We start from the raw sequence: 22,253 nt of genomic DNA, 5'->3' as shown, positions 1-22,253 counted from the left end.
ATCTTTTCTTTTGCTTGTTCATTTAATATTTCACATTGTGAATCTTACTCCATTCATTTGGTTTAGCTGTGACTAAGTCTTTCTATACCACCAATTTGCCTATAACAACATATATACATATTTTCTAATATCTCTTACAGCTTCCATTGTGTGTCATCTCTCCCTGGATGTCCCACAGCTACCTAAAACTCAACTGGTCCAAAACTGATCTATTAACCTTTGTATCCAACAATCCCTGAATCACATCTATTATTAATTCTATAGTTACATCTGTCAACAAGGCTTTCTGTGTGTGTCACCTTTGGCTCCAAACTCTTCTTCAGCTCTCACATTTGTCAATACACCCAGTTTTGTCCACTACATTTATTACCATAAACAGATACCCACCCATCAAGAATCCCACAGGAATTATACTGCAAAAGGTTTCAGCCACTTTCTTTTATTTTACATAATTGACTATTGTAATATTAATTTTTACTGGTAATTCCCTCACCCATCTTCAGCATTGCTGATTTTCTCAAATTATTTTCTTGATCTTTCTTTCATCATCTGCTGCTGCAACTTTGTCAAACAATTAATTACCTGCATAATAATGTTGAATTGGCCACCTCTAATGTTCCTATCTCTTTGATGGATTTTTTTAGCCTAATAATGGCCTGTTTTACTTGCATCGACAGCTCTTTGGACCTCATATTGAGTTCCCAGCAACAGATTCCAAATGCATATTCCACATGTGGAATTAACTCTAGATTTTAATTGATTAATTGTTAATGAAACACTAAGGGAACAGCCCACATCTGGCCATTAAACAGCTTCTCAGTCATATGGCCAATTACTTTTGGTCCCTTGAAAATAGGGGACTACATATAAAAAGTGTAATTTCTAAACCATTTACTCATGTTGGATGTAAATAACTTAAAGTTAAAACTGACAGTCTGCACTTTATGCCAAAATCATTATATAACGTCAACTCCAATATTTTTTATAAACAGCTAAATATATATATATAACTTTATCAATGTCTAAGTAAAGCAGGTCATCATTAGCTTAAACAAATTTAAAAAAAAAAAAACATCAGAGAGATAGCAGAAACATTAGGAGTGGTCAAATCAACAATTTGAAATTCTTAAAAATAAGTAATGCACTGGTGAACTCAGCAACCAAAATACATGGACGATGACGTAAGCCAACTATGGTGGATGATTGCAAAATTCTTTCCTTGGGAAAGAAGAAAAAAAAGAAGTGTACCTGGACCTGACTGTGCTTTAGTTGTAGCTCTTAAAGTTATAACCTACTATGAATCAAGCAATAATCTCAATTTTTTTTTATTCCACTGAAATACAATATAAAGAAAATTACTGCAGTTAAAAGTTCTACTGTATTTTTTAAGTTTAATTTTTTTTTTAAATGTATTTTCAGAGACAGTGGGGATGACATAGAACTTTCTTCTTGTGAGCAGGGTTTGTGTCTACCAAGCAGGGTCTCATCATGCAGCTGTGAATTCCTAGCAGAAGGTAATTATCTAATGGCTTGTATCCATGTACTTTAGGCCAGGTGTGTCCAAAAGGTAGGTTGTGAAATGATAGTATTAAAATAATTATTTTTAATCTATCCACTAAGATACTAAGGCCTTAAACAGTAAGACGGTGTGTGTGCTATAGATTAAAGTGATGGTAAATTTAAACCATTCGGTAAAGCTATAATGAATGAATGCAATAAATTAATAGGACCTTCATTCATGATTTTAATTAAATATTTTCTGTAACCAAATTTGACTAGTTTAATCATTGTTTTACATTAAACTTCTCCAGCTGCCTACCGCAAATGTATTTTTTTTTCAAGAGGTGATGTTTCCAATACCCATGATAGCCATACGGCACTCCAAAAAACAAAATGCTTCAGAGAAAAAACAAATGCTTTAGTGTCGTATGGCTAGCACTGCTATTGGATTCAAGGTGGAAACATTTGCAGTGGATGGCCAGATAAAGGTAATGTAAGTAGGGAGAAGAGGTGGTGAAAGGGTAAATCTAGCAGGCACCTTGAGAAAAAAATAATACACAGTCCATCTTAAAGAGAGACTGATTTCTCATTTTACTACATTTGTCTCAGCACAATCCAATAAAAAAGTTATCTTGTTTGCTGTAAAGTGTATAGAAGAGCCACATACCTCTATGTATAAAAAATATTTGATGTAATTAGGAATAATAAGTTGCCTTTATCTTGTCATTACTTTTTGTCACTCTGGTGATGAATAGTTTAGTAGACATAACATAGTTTTGAAGTTGAACCAGTCTAAAAAGAGGTAATGGTTTAGTGCAATCATTAAATCATCTTTCTTTTAGTATTTTTCCCAGAGTGACAGGGTTAGTTATCTAATTTTGTGGTTTTATACTTCTTTTTACAGAAAAGAAAAGCCCTAATGTTCCTCTGGCAGTAATATAATTAAACATGTAGCTGAACATAATCATTTAGATAAAAATACACACAGGACTAGATGCCAGTCTTGCTTCAAATCTTGATCTATAATAATTGTCCTACCTGGGAAAAATGTATGCGTTAAACTTGCATTACAGTTGCATTATTACTTAACTCAAATTGAATACATTTCATCTTGTATTAGATGTCAGTAGTGTTTCTCAGAACATCTGAAGTTTCACAAAGCTAATAAATTCACACAGGTTTAGAAGTAAATGCTGTTATGAAGCTGTCTCAATTTTTCACAAACTAGCTGACTCCCCATCACAGTACCCCATTTAACTAAATAACCACTTAAAGGGACACTCAGGTCAAATTAAATTTTAATTATTCAGATAGACCATGCAATTATAAACAACTTTCCAATTTACTTCCATTAACCAAATGTGCACAGTCTTTTTAAATTTACACTTTTTGAGTCACCAGCTCCTACTGAGCATGTGCAAGAATACACAGAATATACGTATATGCATTTGTGATTGGCTGATGGCTGTCACATGGTATAGGGGGAGTGGAAATATAAATAACTTTGAAGTTTGTTAGAAAAAAAATCTAATACTAATTTGAAGTTCATACTAAGTGCTATCGCATTGTCTTTTTATCATGCATTTGTTTATTTAGCAAATCAGCTGTATTCACTGGTCCTTTAAGTTTCAGTATACCAATTATTACAAAAATAAACACTATACTGCACTGATCACTGACACTTTAAAGCACCCTTGGGTTCTTTTCCCATCCCCAAAATATATACACTAAAAAGAATAGCCCTGTTCAAGAGTCCTTCAACCCAAGGAACCCCCTACCTTAAACCTGGTTCCAGCAGGGAATCAGGGATGAGGTATGGTCTCAGTGTCATAATTAAGACCGACTCCCTCTTTTGAATTGTTGTAGAAATGAAGTTATAGTTAGCTCTTGCACACAGTGGTTTCTTGGTTTATGCTCTTTGGGTCTCCTTGAGGAGTCTCATTATGGAGAATATTGCTTTTTTATCAAGCAGATCCACCACAAACAGGATCACATTTTTCCTGTTGACGTGCAGAAAATATTACTAGATTATTTGTTTACTGTTTCATACACTGCTGGTTTATTTATAATTCATTACTGCATAGTCTCTCTGTGTATTAAAATGCATGCATAGTTTATAATGAGTGAGGGTGGTGCTTTGTCCTGCATGAAACACATGCAACTGAAGCATAAATTACCTGTACACTAACATAAAAAGATACTGGTGGTTTAAAGCAGATTTCATATGCATTTCAGGATTTTTACATTCATGCTACAGTTGTGATTAATTTGTTTCTTTATTTTTTTTTACCTGTTTGTTTATAAAAAAAGATGATTAAAGTGACAAGTGGTTTAAAGGTTGCTCTAAAAAGGTTTGCTTAGGATCGCTATTACTTTTCTAGTGAGCAGTTAGACATAGCATCATTTTAGATATGTAAATATGATTTAAGGACAGCATTAATGTTTCCTTTGTTTTCCCCTTATTCAGGAATGTATCGCCATCTGGAAACGTGTCCTTCTGACACCACAGCCTGCTCTGCCGTTTTCCTTCCTCCGCCAGCAGTAACCCCTCGGAAAAGAAGCAGGGATCAGGCATCTGCAGACCACCTTGTGCATGTTCCGCTTGAACATTTTCTACAGACTTTGGAGTCTCCAGCTGCTAACCATTTGCCAGGTACTTAACACAAGATAATTGCTGAAGAAAATGTTCTTTCATAATTTAGATAGCGCATGTGATTTTATACAATTTCCAGTTTGCGTCTATTATCTATTTAATTTTGTTTTCCTTATATCCTTTGTTAAAAAGAATACCTAGGTAGACTCAGGAGCTGCTGATTGGTTGCTGCACATATATGCCTCATCTTATAGGCTCACCCAGTGCATTCAGCTAGTGCCCAGTAGTGCATTGATGCTTCTTTAACAAAGGATACCAAGAGAATGAAACACATTAGATAATATAAGTAAATTGGAAAGTTGTTTAAAATTGTTTTCTCTGTCTGAATCATGAAAGAAAAAATGTGGGTTTCATGTCCCTTTAATCTTAACTTTGTTCTAATTTTATATACTTAAAAAGTGCAATATTACAAGAAATAATCTTGTTGTATTGGCTATTAAAACTGTATGTTTTAGGTTTCTTCCCCCCACACATCTATCCCAGAAATTTTAACTGAGCTAGACAGATTCGGACAATATTCTAATTTCCTTGTCAATAAACAAAAATCTGAAATTTTAAACATTACGCTTACAGACGCCCATTTCCAATCCTTATCTGCAATATGCCCACTAAAGTTAAAAACTGACACAATTAAATATCTAGGGATTTACCTCTCTCCCATCCAGACGACACTCTTCGACAGAAACTACAACGCTTTGCTTATCAACACGCAAAGGGACCTTAAAACATGGACCAATAAGCCTATATCTTGGTGGGGACGAATACAAGCTATAAAAATGACCACACTCCCTAGAATCACATATATTCTCCAAACACTACCGTTGCACATCCCCCGATGGTACATGACGCGACTGCAAAACAGCCTCAATTCGTTTGTCTGGGGAAAATGTAGGCCTAGAATCAATAGAGACACAATGTACAGACCAATTACAGAGGGTGGACTAGGCCTTCCCAAAATTGAAGAATACTATCAGGCAGTGACACTCCAAAGGATCATGGACTGGCACAAAAAACAGGAATGTAAGGCCTGGGTTACATTAGACTCTCATATACTTAAAACACCACTAGTACATGCCCTATGCTGGGTACCGAATGAACTCAGACCTCCACAATGCCGACAATTAAACATACATAAACAGCTATTTAAGAACTGGGACCACATAGTTGCCACTAAGACACACATCTCCACTAGTAGATCCCCCCTTTTCCCTATAGTGCTGAATGTCGAGATGGTGGGTGGGCTAGACAAAGGGTATCAAAGACTAACCGAATGGGATTATACTATCCCTTTATTCAATTTTATTGAAGCAGGCAAACTTCTAGAAAGGGATAAATTGACTGATCTAGCAGACGGCAAATTCACGAACTGGCTAAAGTACGCACAACTACACCACTTCATACATACCTCCCCGTTCAAGACCGATTTCCTTAGAAAACTCACAGCATTTGAACAAATATGTCATGGGGGCCTTATACCACGTGGCACACTATCCATATCCCGTAAACTTCTCATTAAAAACCATACTGACTCACTGCCACCCTTTACCACTAGATGGAACCTAGACCTTGCAAGTCACATAGACCATGACAAATGGGTACACATATTTAGTTCGGTTAAGAAATCCTCGACATCAGCAGTGATATTAGAACTTAATTTTAAAATTCTCCTCCGATGGTACTTAACCCCATCAAGGTTAAATAGCATATACCCGACTGTGCCAGACAGATGCTGGAGAGAATGTGGTAGCCGTGGTAGCTTATTGCATATGTGGTGGCAATGCCCCAGAATTCGTCCTCTCTGGAATGCATTGGAGTTGCATTTTAGGCAAGGCATCTCCACTGACTTCACACTAACCCCACACATAGCTTTGTTAAACGACCTACCCAAATTGACTTGTCGCCTTAAATTATTAGTTTTACAGATTGGCCTTAACAGTGCTAGGAAATTAATAGCTCGTCACTGGAAAAAACCCATGACTATCTCTAAATTAATGTGGTTAGATGAAGTAGAAGACCAGCTATCATTAGAACAATATGGCTACCTCTGCCGCAATAAAATGGACACCTTTCTGAATGCTAAGTTCATTTGGCAAGAATCACTTCACATCACACCCACCGCCTAGACAGTAGCAACATTCCCAGACAATTCTTACTTACCAGATAATGAGCTGTAAACACACTTATACCATGGGCTGAGAACAATAGACTAAAGAATTGATACCATATTCACATACCCTATTCATACGATGAGATGCACCGGTGGTTTACCTATCTTGCAGAAAATAATATTATGCACTGTATTTACGAATACTCATACAGCGAGACTCAATCCAGATAATGAAGATACCTTGCAGAACCAGGAATAGGACCAAATGTTAAACTTTAATCCCCCAGTTTGTTTGTTATACTATTACTCCCCCCCTGATTATCCAATTTCAGTCCCAGTGAGCCAGACGACTACCATACTTTTCCTGCTGATATTAAAGGCTCACGAGAAGAACCTGGACAAGAGACGACGACCTATCCTTATCTAAAATTAAAGTCAGCATGATAGACATTAACTTAAAATTGTTCCATTGCAATGTTGTTCTTTACAGTACTGACATGTTGATGACCAGAAAAGATTGTTATCACTAAAATCTTTAATAAAAATAATAAAAAAAAAAAACAAAAAAAAAACTGTATGTTTTAAACTAAAACTAGTCCCTGATGTAGATTTTTAAATAAATTAAAAAAAATCTTCCTTCTGCTTAAAGGGACACTAAACACGATTTTTTTTTTTTACTGATTCAGATAGAACATGTAATTTTAAGCAACTTTCTAATGTACTCCTACTATCAATTTTTCTTCATTCTCTTGCTATCTTTATTAAAAAAAAGCAGGAATGTAAACCTTTCGAGCCGGACCATTTTTGGGTGAGAACCTGGGTTATGCCTGCTTAGTGGTTTGCTAAATGTAGCTACCAATAAGCAAGTGGTATTCAGGGTGTTGAACCTAAAATGGACTGGCTCCTAAGCTTTAAATTCCTGCTTTTTAAATAAAGATAGCAAGAGAGCAAAGGAAAATTGATTGTAGGAGTAAATTAGAAAGTTGCTTAAAATTGCATGCTCTATCTGAACGATTAAAGAAAAAATTTGAGTTAAAGGGACAGTCAAGTCCAAAAAAAAACTTTCATGTTTCAAATAGGGCATGTCATTTTAAACAACTTTCCAATTTACTTTTATCACCAATTTTGCTTTATTCTCTTGGTATTCTTAGTTGAAAGCTAAACCTAGGAAGGCTCATATGATAATTTCTAAGACCTTGAAGGCCGCCTCTAATCACATCAATTTTTTATTTGCTTTTCATATCAGGGGAGAGCTAGTTCATGTAAACCATATAGATAACACTGTGATCACGCCCGTGGATTGTGGCAGACACTGCACTAATTGGCTAAAATGAAAGTCAATAGATAAAAAATAAAATATCATGTGTTCAAGGGGGCTGTCAAAAGATGCTTAGATACAAGTTAATCACAGAGGTAAAAAGGATATTAATATAACAGTGTTGGTTATGCAAAACTGGGGAATGGGTAATAAAGGGATTATCTATCTTTTAAAACAACAAACATTTTGGTGTTGACTGTCCCTTTAAGCATCCCTTTAATCTTAAAAGGACAGTCTTCTCCAAAATTGTTATTGTTAAAAAGATAGATAATCCCTTTATTACCCATTCCCCAGTTTTGCTCAGCCAACATGGTTATATTATACCTCTGTGATTACCTTCTAAGCCTCTTTTGACAGCCCCTTTATCACATGGCTATTTATTTATTATCTATTGACTTGCATTTTAGCCAATTAGTGCTGTGTGCTGCACAACTCCACGGGAGAGAGTACAATGTTATCTATATAACCCACATGAACTAGCAGTCTCCTATTGAACAGCTAAATATAAAAAACAATGTGCTAAGAGACTGTCTGTAGTGGCTTAGAAACAGGCAGCAATGTAGAGGTTTAAATGTTATAAAGTATATTAATATAACAATGTTGGTTATTTTTGTCTTTCTTCAGAAGATCGTTAAGGTTTATAAAAAATAATTTACTTTCTTGTTTGTGTTGTAAAATAAAAAGGAAAAAGAAAAAAATACATTGTGCTCATAGGAAAAAGAGCCTATTTACAGTTATTTTGTAAAACAAAAATAGCAAATAGCCATAAAGTAAAGAATTCTTCACATCTCAAATTTGTCTAAAACATTGCTGAAGAGAATTGCTTAATCTTAATTTAGTTTTTTTAAATAGTAAAAAATGAAATATTATAAATCTTGTATGGGCTATAAAAAAAATTGTATGTTTCAAACTAAAAAAATATCCCTGTTGCAGGTTTTTAAATAAATCGTTTTGTTTATTCTACCATCGGCTTAATCATAATAATGTATGTTCTCTCTTATGGTATGTAAAATAGAAGGACAAAGAAAAGGTCAATTGTGCTCATAAAAAGCCTATTCACAGCTTATTTTAACAAAAAAAAGTAAATAGATGTAAACTAAATATACAATAACATAATATTCCATGTTATATCATTGTTATAGTGGAAGATGGTGAAAAGGAACTGGAGATAAATCTGTCTGACTTCCCATGGTTCCATGGCACTTTATCACGGATTAAAGCTGCCCAGCTTGTTCTTTCTGGTGGATCAAGGAGTCATGGACTGTTTGTCATCCGCCAAAGTGAAACACGCCCTGGGGAATATGTTCTGACCTTTAACTTTCAAGGCAAAGCAAAAGCAAGTATACCGTTTAATTAATCATGTTAAAAAAATATCTTAAAATGAGCCTCATAGAAACATAAATAGCATAAACATCAGAACAACATAAGTACAAATTAAATATATTTTTCCTAGTTATATAATAGCAGAACATTTAATAGATATTTCTCAGTACACGATAGTCGTGTCTTTTGTGTTAACGCTTGATCATATCAAACGTTACACTATTTAGCTCAGTGTAACTGTTGTTGTTGGTAGGTGCACAGAATCAATTGTTTAATTAATACTAGATTCACAGTTTATTATTATACTGTCCGTATTTAAATCTCCAAGTAAAAATGCAAGTGCTATTTGCATTGACATAGTTCACATTAGAAAACGTAGCATTTTTCTATTTCATGTAAAAAAAATCAACACTAAAAAATTGCAAAAATGAATCGTTGTGCTTATAACTAAATGCTATACATTACCAATCACTGCACTGTAAACTATTGCTCCTTTTCTTTTTTGTTGCTAGATAAACGTTGGTTTACAATCATTACATTCTAGGATAATGGACTCACCATGTATAGACTATATTTTCATCTGGAAATGCGGCTTAGTAACTATGATAGATTGGCATATTGGAACCAACTGTGGCCAATTAGACAGCCATGGATGCACTTCCCTGTGTGCTTTGATGAACAGTTTGGCTGTGCTAACTTCATAACTCTCTAGTAGAGAAAAAAAGCAATTACAAAATTATTTAGGAGCATTGATTTATTCGATACAATGCACAGTCATCCATGAATTAGGAAATGAACGCTGCCAATTTTTTAAAACATCAATTAGGAGTGCTTTCATGGGTAGTTAAAGTAAATCAAGTCTGTTTTCCTACCATGTCTAAAATAATTTTCATTATATGCTGAGTAACATACATTCTGCTCACTTAATTAAGAGATGATTAGAAAGGACTTGAACTCAAAATAAGCTCAAGAAGAAAAATAAAATACACCTACTAATATAGTTCTAGTCTAGATTATATATTTTTTTCTATTATTTTAATTAAATGTTTTTTGTTTTTTTCTTACCCTAGTTCTTTATTTCAACTATCATAAGAAAAAGTCTGCAGTATCTGCAGTATATGCAGGATATTTCTAATCCTGTAGCTTCCTCTTGTGGGGTTCCCTACACCACAACTATGTGTTAATGTTTTTCTTAAACTTAGGAGCTGTCTATTGAAATAAATATTTATAATAATCACCATTTTATATTTTAACCATGACAATATTATCTAGTGTATTATTGCTTTAAAGGGATATGAAACCCAATTTTTTTTCTTTCATGATTCAGATAGAGCATGCGATTTTAAGCAACTTTCTAATTTTGGTGACTAAATGTAGCCATAAATCAGCAAGCGCTACACAGTGTACTGAACAAAAAATGGGCTGGCTCCTAAGCTTATATTCCTACTTTTTCACATAAAGATACCCAAAAAATTAAGAAAAATTGATAATAGGTAGGCTTACCATACGTCCCGTTTTTACCGGGATTGTCCCTGTTTTGAGCCCCTGTCCCAGTGTCCCACCCGTTTTTCATTTTTGTCCCGGCCGCCGGTGTTCTATCAATCATTCCAGCAAATTCATCAGACTAGCGTAGTCTGATGAATTAGTTGGAATGATAGAACACCGGCAAATCTGTGAATTTAGCTTTGTTGGGCATGCAGCATGCACTGCCTTTTACAGCTGTCTGCTGCCCGTCGGAATGTGCGACCGTGACGTCACCACATTCCTGCAACAGACGGGTCACAGAATCCGACTGATAACGTGTGCTCCACCTCTGCTTCACACTCAGTGTTTTAGGCGCCTTCAACTTAGGAGAACGCATCATGGGGCTGCACACTGTGGCTTCCTGTTGCTGAAGCAAATACCAACAAAAAAAAAATTCTTGACTTTTGCAGATCTTCTTGCTGATAATGATAAGTACGTGTGAGTTACTTACTACAATACAATATTACTTGATCTTTTCCTTTTTTCATATGCAACCACATATCTTAGGCTGCTATCTCTATCTGCTATGTGGTGTTATTATTCATTTATATTATTAGATATCTCCATTAATAATTGTGCTTCTGGGGTCACTCATCAATCATCATTAATTATGGATGGTAAACTAATAATTGTGCTGCTGGTCATTAATTATGTCAATATAATTGTGCTGCTGGAGTCAACTCATCATCATTAAATTAATGATGATGATTGATGACCCCAACAGCACAATTATATTAACATAATTAGTGATGCCCAGCAGGACAATTATATTAACATAATTAGTGATGCCCAGCAGGACAATTATATTAACATAATTAATGATGATGACCCCCAGCAGCACAATTAAATTAACATAATTAATGATGATGACCCCAGCAGCACAATTAAATTAACATAATTAATGATGATGACCCTAGCAGCACACTTATATTACCTTCATTAATGTAATTAATTATGTTAATATAATTGTGCTGCTGGGGGTCATTATCATTAATTATGTTAATATAATTGTGCTGCTAGGGTTATCACATCATTAAGTATGTTAATATAATTGTGCTGCTAGGGTCATCATGTCATTAAGTATGTTAATATAATTGTGCTGCTGGGGTCATCATTAAATTAATTGATGTCACTAATTATGTTAATATAATTGTGCTGCTGGGGTCATCCTCATTAAATAAATTATTGTCACTAATTATGTCAATATAATTGTGCTGCTGGGGTCAACTCATCATTAAATTAATGATGATGATGATGGATGACCCCAGCAGCACAATTATATTAACATAATTAATGATGATGACCTCAGCAGCACAATTAAATTAACATAATTAATAACATTAATTAATTTAATGATGATGTTGACCCCCAGCAGCACAATTAAATTAACATAATTAATTATGATGACCCCAGCAGCACAATTATAATTAATGATGATGAGTAACCCCAGCAGCACAATTATATTACTATAATTAATGATGATGACGCCAGCAGCACAATTATATTACCATAATTAATGATGATGACCCCAGCAACACAATATATTACCATAATTACCGATCATGAGCACAGCAGCACAATTATATTACCATCCATAATTAATGTAATTGTGCTGCTGGGGTCATCATCATCATTAATTATGTCAATATAATTGTGCTGCTGGGGTCAACTCATCATTAAATTAATGATGATGATGATGGATGACCCCAGCAGCACAATTATATTAACATAATTAATGATGATGACCCCAGCAGCACAATTATCTTAACATAATTAATGATGCTCACCCCAGCAGCACAATTATATTAACATAATTAATGATGATGACCCCAGCAGCACAATTAAATTAACATGATGATGATGACCCCAGCAGCACAATTACATTAATTATGGATGGTAATATAATTGTGCTGCTGTGCTCATGATCGTTAATTATGGTAATATATTGTGTTGCCGGGGTCATCATCATTAATTATGGTAATATAATTGTGCTGCTGGCGTCATCATCATTAATTATAGTAATATAATTGTGCTGCTGGGGTCATCATCATTATTATGGTAATATAATTGTGCTGCTGGGGTCATCATTATTAATTATGGTAATTGTGCTGCTGAGGTCATCATCATTAATTATGGTAATATAATTGTGCTGCTGGGGTCATCATCATTAATTATGGTAATATAATTGTGCTGCTGGGGTCATCATCATTAATTATGGTAATATAATTGTGCTGCTGGGGTCATAATCATTAATTATGGATGGTAATATAATTGTGCTGCTGGGGTCATCATCATTAATTATGGATGGTAATACAATTGTGCTGCAAAAAAAATGTAGTAATATAATTGTGCATGGAAAATTAGTTCTGGTCGACAAATGCCCCGCCCCTTGGCCACACCCCTGACCACACCCCCACTGGCACCGTGCCAAGTGGTCCCAGTTTCATCTCTAAAAATTATGGTAAGCCTAATAATAGGAGTAAATTATGATGATTTAAATTGCATGCTCTATCTGAATCATAAGAGAGAAAAAAATGGGTTTAATATCCTTTTAAATTACAGTAAAAGCAGGCAAAAAAAATAGTGTATTTGCACTGTAAAGTGTTTTTTTTTTAATAATGCAAAAGTAAACATTTTATGGAGAATAAAATTTTGAGTTTAAAGTCCCTTTAGGGTCGTTATTTTTGTGGAATAGTTGGTACATTGGTAAAATGCCTTTTATGTGTTGGGTTTGTCAACTTAAAATATTACAAAAGCAAGATTGTAAAAATAACACTAATAATTTATTAGCCTAATCACATTATTATCACATTCTTATCTTTTAAACAACAAATTCATGTTTTCATTTTTATTTTTTTTACTAAACATTGTTAGATTTAATCTCAGTTCATTTTTCTTTGTTTCATATATAAAAAAAGACATATTGGGGCAGCATTTAAAGATATTGTTTTCATTACAGCATCTGCGATTGTCTTTGAATGAAAATGGTCAGTGCCACGTGCAGCATCTCTGGTTCCAAACAATATTTGACATGCTGAAGCACTTTCATTCACATCCCATCCCTCTTGAGTCCGGTGGCTCTGCTGACATTACCCTCAGAAGTTATGTTCTTTCCCAGTACCCATTACCTGGTGAGATATACTGTTCCACTTCCTTTATGTTTGTAATGTATACGTACAGTATGTTACTGTGCTACTGTTGTGTAGTAAGAAGGGGTAAAAATCTATATCAACATGTGAAAAAAAGTTTTTTAAAGATGTGCATTTAGATGGTAAGAAATTATGAACCTCTATTATTTCAGAAGCTGTTTCAGCTAGAATATCAATGGTAAAATTGTTTTATATATATATATATATGAAAACAGAATAGGGTAAAGCACTCACACCACTGGAATGTCTAGTGCCCTGGGTGCAATCCAATCAGTAGTTGTATAGTATCAGAATAAGAGATACACTCACAGGGTCTTGCAAAGTTGGGATTTTATTCCCACAAATAGTAACGTTTCAGGGTCCCCCCGTCTTCAGACCACAAAATTATATGCAATGAACTACAAGCTTACCTTACTTATACCCATCACCGTGTGCTAACCGTTGCGCCGCTGCCGGATGGCGTCTCGGAAGTATGTGACTTCATCATGCGGCTCCTGCGACTGTCGATGACTCACCGAGACTGACCATTACCATGGCAACCAGATGCTGCCCAGCAGCGGTTATGACAACAGCATACTAACACTAATAACACCCTAGTGAAATTAAGAGAACAAGTGCCATAAAATGACATAAAAACAATACATGCATAATCACTTAACAATTATAACAGGGGATCAAGCTGGAATGACCTAAATAATCACTTAACAGTTATAGCAGGGGATAAAACTGGAATGACAACAATTGATACAGATACTGGAAATAGGTACTGAAAATAGAGACTTTACCCATAAAGTGAAGCATAACCCATAAAATGTATACAGGCATGACCCAATGTATATAATTTGGACACTCGCAAGACCCTGTGAGTGCATCTCTTATTCTGATACTATATATATTTATTTATATATATATATATATATATATATATATATATATATATGTATATATATATATAGTATATATATATATATATATATACCTTTGATAAAAACCTTGTCTCAGAAATTCAACAGGGGTACCTCACGTATGTAGCTGAAGCCAAAATGTGTTCAAGACTCTATATACAATTTAGTAATCTATAATTACTTATGCTGATAATAAACAACAAAAGTAAATATATTTAATACATAATAGTAAGGAAATACATAAGACTTAAGATCCTAAAAATATATAATAATCTAGAATAACATCAAAACCTCAGAGCATAATTATTTATCATAGATGTCCACATACTATATTATTATAAGAATGTGACCGGTATCTCAAGATCTGACTTAGAAGCAGTGATTGGCCTATATACCTGTGTAATATAAAAGCCAAAGGAGCACAGAGATTAAAGGGACAGTCAGAATTTTTATTGTTTAAAAAAATAGATAATCCCTTTATTACTCATTCCCCAGTTTTGCATAACCAACACGTTATATTAATATACTTTTTACCTCTGTGATTACCTTGTAGCTAAGCCTCTGCAGACTGCCCCTTATTTCAGTTCTTTTGACAGACTTGCATTTTAGTCAATCAGTGGTGGCTCATAAAACTCCACTGGCATGAGCACAATGCTATCTATATGGCACACATGAACTAATGCCATTTAGCTGTGAAAAACTGTCAAATGCATTCAGATAAGAGGCAGCCATCAAGGGCATAGAAATTAGCATATGAGTCTACCTAGGTTTAGCTTTCAACTAAGAATACCAAGAGAACAACGCAAATTTGATGATAAAAGTGAAATGGAAAGTTGTTTAAAATTGCAGGCCCTATTTGAACCATGGAAGTTTAATTTTGACTAAACTTTCCCTTTAAAGCTTTAAAACTTCACTTTTATTTGCATACAATAAAAAGCAGTGAACTTCACTAGGCACTTTGCACAATGCCATTGGGAAGTCCGGTGGAATCAGGTGATGCGTTTCTTCATTGGCTGAAGTCTTAGCTGTGGTTTTCCACCTAGCTTGTCAGTTTAAATTAGATTAGATTAAACAGATGAAGCTACCACTTTTTAACAATATTGTACATTTCAATCCACATTCTACAATAATTCAAAGGATCTACATACGTTCATATATCCTCAGTGTCTTATAGCTCAAGAAATAGGGGAGGAGAGTGGAACAAGATAGTGATGGAGGAAAAACAGAGTTAACCAGTGGTAATCACCCTCCCATTGAAAGTAAATTGTTTTTGCTATTGTGGTAACCCGACTAGCACAAAAATAAGAAGTTAGAATATCATGTGCACGTTCACGTATTCCCCTTTAGAAGTCAATGGAGAAAAAAAACGGAAAAAAAACACCCCACTCTCGCACAAACACGATCGCCTATTCTCTTTTGTGCTAACCCAACATGAAAGTATGAATATTTCACATTCCAATGTTCTGCACATAGAATATGTTTCTTTTTATTCATAAATACATATGTCTGATGGTTTTAGGTACAATATATATCTATATGTGTATATATATATATATATATATATATATACACATGATTATGTATAGGTATAGCTATACACAGATATACAGTATCTCACAAAAGTGAGTACACCCCTCACATTTTTGTAAATATTTTGCTATATCTTTTCATGTGACAACACTGAAGAAATTACACTTTGCTATAATGTAAAGTAGTGAGTGTACAGCCCGTATAACAGTGTAAATTTACTGTCCTCTCAAAATAACTTGTTGGCAACAAAAGTGAGTACACCCCTAACTGGAAATATACAAATTGGGCCCAAAGTGTCAATATTTTGTGTGGTCACCATTATTTTCCAGCACTGCCTTAACCCTCTTGGGCATGGAGTTCACCAGAGCTTCACAGGTTGCCACTGGAGTCCTCTTTCACTCCTCCATGACGACATCACATCCACATGGTGGATGTTAGAGATCGTGCGCTCGCCAACCTTCTGTTTGAGGATGCCCCACAGATGCTGAATAGGGTTTAGGTCTGGAGACATGCTTGGCCAGTCCATCACCTTTACCCTCAGCTTCTTTAGCAAGACAGTGGCCGTCTTGGAGGTGTGTTTGGGGTTATCATGTTGGAATACTGCCCTGCGGCCCAGTCTCCGAAGGGAGGGGATCATGCTCTGCTTCAATATGTCACAGTACATGTTGGCATTCATGGTTCCCTCAAAGAACTGTACTTCCCCTGTGACGGCAGCACTCATGCAGGCCCAGATCATGACACTCCCACCACCATGCTTCACTGTAGGCAAGACACACTTGTCTTTGACACCATCTGAAACAACATGGTTCCAGTAATACATATCCTTAGTCTGCTTGTCTTCAGCAAACTGTTTGCAGGCTTTCTTGTGCATCATCTTTAGATGAGGTTTCCTTCTAGGACGACAGCCATGCAGATCATTTTGATGCACCCACCCCTTCAACCTCTGCAACAATGCTAGCAGCACTCATACGTCTATTTCCCAAAGACAACCTCTGGATATGACACTGAGCACGTGCACTCAACTTCTTTGGTCGACCATGGGGAGGCCTGTTCTGAGTGGAACCTGTCCTGTGAAACCGCTGTATGGTCTTGCCCACCGTGCTGCAGCTCAGTTTCAGGTTCTTGGCAAACTTCTTATAGCCTAGGCCATCTTTATGTAGAGCAACAATTCTTTTTTTCTTTCCCATGAGGTGCCATGTTGAACTTCCAGTGACAAGTATGAGAGAGTGTGAGAGCGATAACACCAAATTTAACACACCTGCTCCCCATTCACACCTGAGACCTTGTAACACTAATGAGTCACATCACACCGTGGAGGGAAAATGGCTAATTGGGCCCAATTTGGACATTTCCACTTAGGGGTGTACTCACTTTTGTTGCCAATGGTTTAGACATTAATGGCTGTGTGTTGCGTTATTTTGAGGGGACAGCAAATTTACACTGTTATACAGGCTGTACACTCACTACTTTACATTGTAGCAAAGTGTAATTTCTTTAGTGTTGTCATATGAAAAGATATAATAAAGTATTTACAAAAATGTGAGGGGTGTACTCACTTTTGTGAGATACTGTATATAGGAATATCTATTTAAAAATACATAGAACATATTCCGTAATGTGCAGAACATTGGAATGTAAAATATTTACAGTAAATACATAGTTAAAACCTTTATTACATATGCTTTTACATGTTTTTATCTACTTAACGGCAAAGGGCTCCAATGCATGCGCGCATATATATATATATATATATATGTACATATGTATTTTTGTCTTTATATGTACAGGTAGCCCTCAGTTTACGCCGGGGTTAGGTTCCAGAAGGAATGGTTGTAAATCGAAACCGTTGTAAATTGAAACCCAGTTTATAATGTAAGTCAAAGGGATGTGAGGGAGTTAGGTTCCAGGTCCCTCTCAAAATTGACATAAGTAACACCTAATACATTATTTTTAAAGCTTTGAAATGAAGAGTTGAAATGCTAAACAGCATTATAAACCTAATTAAATAATCACACAACAGACTGTATCATCAAACTAAGTTTAATGAACAAAAACATTTTTTTTACTTGCATTTTTCTGCAAACAGTTCTCTGCATTGTTAGCATGTTAGATAATATTGGGTCTGCACCTATTCTATGCATTTCAATCTGGAGTGATTAATAGGCAGTTAGGCAGCCTCACCTCAAGCAGCTGGGCAGGAAGATAATAGGGAAGTGGCTGCTAGATCTTGTTGCTCGATAGCTAAGGTCTGTTCTGTGTACACAGATTAATTTAAGTCTGCTAAGCTTGCAAAACTTTGCTGCAACACAAGCGGACAGCTCCACCTACTTGCTATTTTAATAAGTGCACTGCTTTTCAATGCTTTTCAATAGCAGTTACATGACTGGCAAAAAAGGTTGTTATTCTGAAACGTCGCAAGTTGAACCGGCGTAAACCGAGGGCCACATATAGATATATATATATATATCTGTAAATACAGACAGTATATACACATATAAATACATGTGTACACATATATATATATATATATATATATATAGTACATACATATCCATACTAGGGATGGGCGAATGTGTTTATATCCGAATTCGAATGTTAGAACGGATGTTATTGTAGGAATTCGATTTACATAATAGAATGTTGATAAGAACGAATATTCTTAAAAATTAGATTTTCGAATGTTATTTACAGTTTTCGAATGTCACATTCGAATTCGAATGTCACATTCAAATTCGAATATTACATTTATAAAACACAATTGTAGACGACTAGAAACACTATTTCGAATGTCACATTCGAATCGAATATCACATTCAAATCGAATGTCACATTCGAATTCGAATATTACATTTATAATACACAGTATTAGACTAGAAATACTATTTCGAATTCGAATGTCACATTCGAATCGAATGTCACATTCGAATCGAATTTCACATTCGAATTTGAATATTACATTTATTAAGCACAGTTGCAAACTAGAAATACTATTTCGAATTCGAATGTGACATTCGAATTCGAATATTACATTTAAAAAACACACTATTAGACTAGAAATACTATTTCGAATTCGAATGTCACATTCAAATTCGAATATTACATTTAAAACACAGTATTAGACTAGAAATACTACTTCAAATTCGAATGTGACATTCGAATTCGAATGTAGCATTTGAATTCGAATATTACATTTAAAACACAGTATTAGACTAGAAATACTACTTCAAATTCGAATGTGACATTCGAATTCAAATGTCACATTCGAATTCGAATATTACATTTCGAAATTGAATGAAATACATAGTTAAACATTCAATTATTCGAACAAATATTTTCGAATTTTATTGAAAAATTCGAAAACGAAAATTCGAAAATATAATGTTAGAATGTTATATAAACATTCGAAAATCGATTCGAACGAACGAATGTATCAAAATTTGTTTTAAATGTCGAATTTTTAGAAACATTCGCCCATCCCTAATCCATACATATCCATCTTTAAATATGTATACGTATGTATCTCTATGTTAATGCCCTTTGCCTGCCTGAGAGCTTATGTCTTGGAGTCTTTATAAATTTTGTGTGCAATATTATTTTTGAATATTTTTTATTAGATAGTGTTATTATGAGTGTAAGTGTGCTTTGTAAGGTATTTTTTATGTGTTTTTTTGTTTCGTGAAACAGTTAACCAGAACTCTGAAGTCACAGTAATCATTCTAGCATAAATCACGATTGCGAGCGATAAGCCCGATGAGTGCACACCCTCGCGATAAACCCCTTATCGCTTGGTCACAAACGTTTGTGCTCCACTCGTATATAGCCCATTGTGTATAGTGTATTTTATAGTATAAATATTGGTATTTTTGCTTTTTTTTCTTATTAGGGAAAATGTTTCAGTATGATATTTCAGTTATTTAAATCCCCTAATGGGGGAAATGCAGCAAATACAAAATTCACTACTGGACAGCCTTTTTGTTCTTATTAGAACTCATCAGCAGTAGATAGATTTTTGATTGCTGCTAGGTAAAGCTCATTCCAGGGCAAAATCTAAATTCTTAAAAATTATAGTGGAGATAAAAGCATGAGATTAAAATCCTCCATAATCCAAAAGTAAACCAATAGAAATTATTGCAGAGGCAATTATCACATCTAGGCAAGTATCACCGCTTGCCTTCACCCAAAACAACTCCATATACATTGTTACCAATGCACCAAAGGATTCTGGGTAAGATATGCAAATTATAAATAAAAATATCTCAGCTTTTTGCTTCAAATACTGTGTTAACATACAGCAATCCCCTAATGGAGGAAATGCAGCAAATACAAAATTCACTACTGGACAGCCTTTTTGTTCTTATTAGAACTCATCAGCAGTAGATAGATTTTTGATTGCTGCTAGGTAAAGCTCATTCCAGGGCAAAATCAAAATTCTTAAAAATTATAGTGGAGATAAAAGCATGAGATTAAAATCCTCCATAATCCAAAAGTAAACCAATAGAAATTATTGCAGAGGCAATTATCACATCTAGGCAAGTATCACCGCTTGCCTTCACCCAAAACAAGTCCGTATACATTGTTACCAATGCACCAGAGGATTCTGGGTAAGATATGCAAATTAGATATGCAATATCTCTGCTTTTTGCTTTAAATACTGTGGTAACAGCAATCCCCTAATGGGGTAAATGCAGCAAATACAAAAATCACTTCTGGACAGCCATTTCATTCTTATTAGAACTTATCAGCAGTAGATAGATTTTTTTGACTGCTGCTAGGTAAAGTTCATTCCAGGGCAAAATCAAAATTTGTTAAAATTATGGTGGAAATAAAAGCATGAGATTAAAATCTGAATCCTCTGGTGCATTGGTAACAATGTATACGGAGTTTTTTTGAGTGAAGACAAGCGGGGATAATTTTAATGAATTTTGATTTTGATCCCATTAGGGGATTGCTGTGTGTTAACACAGTATTTGAAGCAAAAAGCTGAGATATTGCATATCTAATTTGCATATCTTACCCATAATCCTCTGGTGCATTGGTAACAATGCATATGAAGTTTTTTGGGGTGAAGGCAAGTGGGGATACTTGTCTAGATGTGCTAATTACCTATGCAATAATTTCTATTGATTTACTTTTGCGATATAGAGGATTTTAATCTCATGATTTTATCTCCACCATAATTTTAATGATTTTTGAAATATAAATGAATGATTTGTTATATTAATGTGGTACATACCAGAAAGATTTTTCATAAAACTACTCTCTAATTTTACATTTCCACATGTCACCATAAAGATAATACCAATAAATGTAAGAAAATATCTATATAAAAAAACAACTCATGTCATAACATAAATAGAATACTAGATAAAAATTGTTATTGTTTTGTATTTGTTCATTGCTTTTTTTTCTATTGGCAGCAGACTTTTAGATTCATTAATAACATTTTATTTAATTTTTTTGCCTATAGATTCTGGACCTTCACAAAATATTGGGCTTCAACAGCAGATCTCTAGGACTGAAATTCAACCTCAACATTATTCATCAAGCTCTGGAGCAAGTAATATGCAGTCTGTGTCCCCTGACATCTCTGCTTCAACCACCCATCCTGCATATCACAGACTGGAAGGGACTTTGGGAGCCAGGAGCCGTAGTAACAGTGCAGAACTCTTGTTGGAATCACCAAATGGAAGCACAGAAGATTATCATGAAAGTGATGGATCTCGAAACAGGACCAGAGCCATTGAGAATCAGTATTCTTTTTACTAAAGAAGTTGCAACTAGACCACAGCACTACTGATTCTTCCCTCTTAATTCATTACAACCCATATTTAAAAAGCAGCATATACTAAAATAATAATAAAAAATTTTTTAAGGAATCTTACTGCATAGCACACCTTAGTAAGCTTTATCTAAATGTTTATTTTAACAACCAGCACTAATGTTTACTACTGCTTAATTGGTTCATTTTAAAATGTATCCACAAGATACATTTGTCTTACATCACAGGACTATAAATTTATGATTAGAAACTTTATAATAAATACTAAGGGCTGGGCACACGGTATTGCCAAATGGAATCTACAAAAACGTAAAGTAATGCAGTTAAGTGAGCAATAACATGCTTCTCGCTAAGTTTACAAGATCTGGTAATGAATTACAAAGTCTTTAAAGCTTAAAAAATCTAAACATAGCATTTAGCCGTTGAATAAAATGTACCTATCATTTTAAACACTTAGGGCTAGAT

At 34.7% G+C, this 22,253-nt stretch overlaps 1 protein-coding gene across 2 annotated transcripts in view; it reads left to right on the top strand.

Moving 5' to 3' along the window:
• SH2B2 (SH2B adaptor protein 2) overlaps positions 1-21,885 on the top strand; it is a 192,845-nt gene extending 170,960 nt beyond the window's left edge. For both annotated transcript variants that reach the window (XM_053706256.1, XM_053706255.1), the window contains exons 5-9: positions 1,420-1,514; positions 3,968-4,153; positions 8,721-8,914; positions 13,385-13,556; positions 21,477-21,885. In XM_053706256.1, coding sequence (XP_053562231.1) covers positions 1,420-1,514; positions 3,968-4,153; positions 8,721-8,914; positions 13,385-13,556; positions 21,477-21,775 — 946 coding nt within the window. In that variant the 3' untranslated portion in view covers positions 21,776-21,885. The remainder of the gene's footprint in view (positions 1-1,419; positions 1,515-3,967; positions 4,154-8,720; positions 8,915-13,384; positions 13,557-21,476) is intronic.
• Positions 21,886-22,253: the final 368 nt, after the last annotated feature.

This window comes from Bombina bombina, chromosome 3 (genome assembly GCF_027579735.1).
Source record: "Bombina bombina isolate aBomBom1 chromosome 3, aBomBom1.pri, whole genome shotgun sequence".
NCBI lineage: Eukaryota > Metazoa > Chordata > Amphibia > Anura > Bombinatoridae > Bombina > Bombina bombina.
The sequence above is the reverse complement of the archived record's forward strand: the minus strand, read 5'-3'. Positions and strand labels throughout refer to the sequence as shown.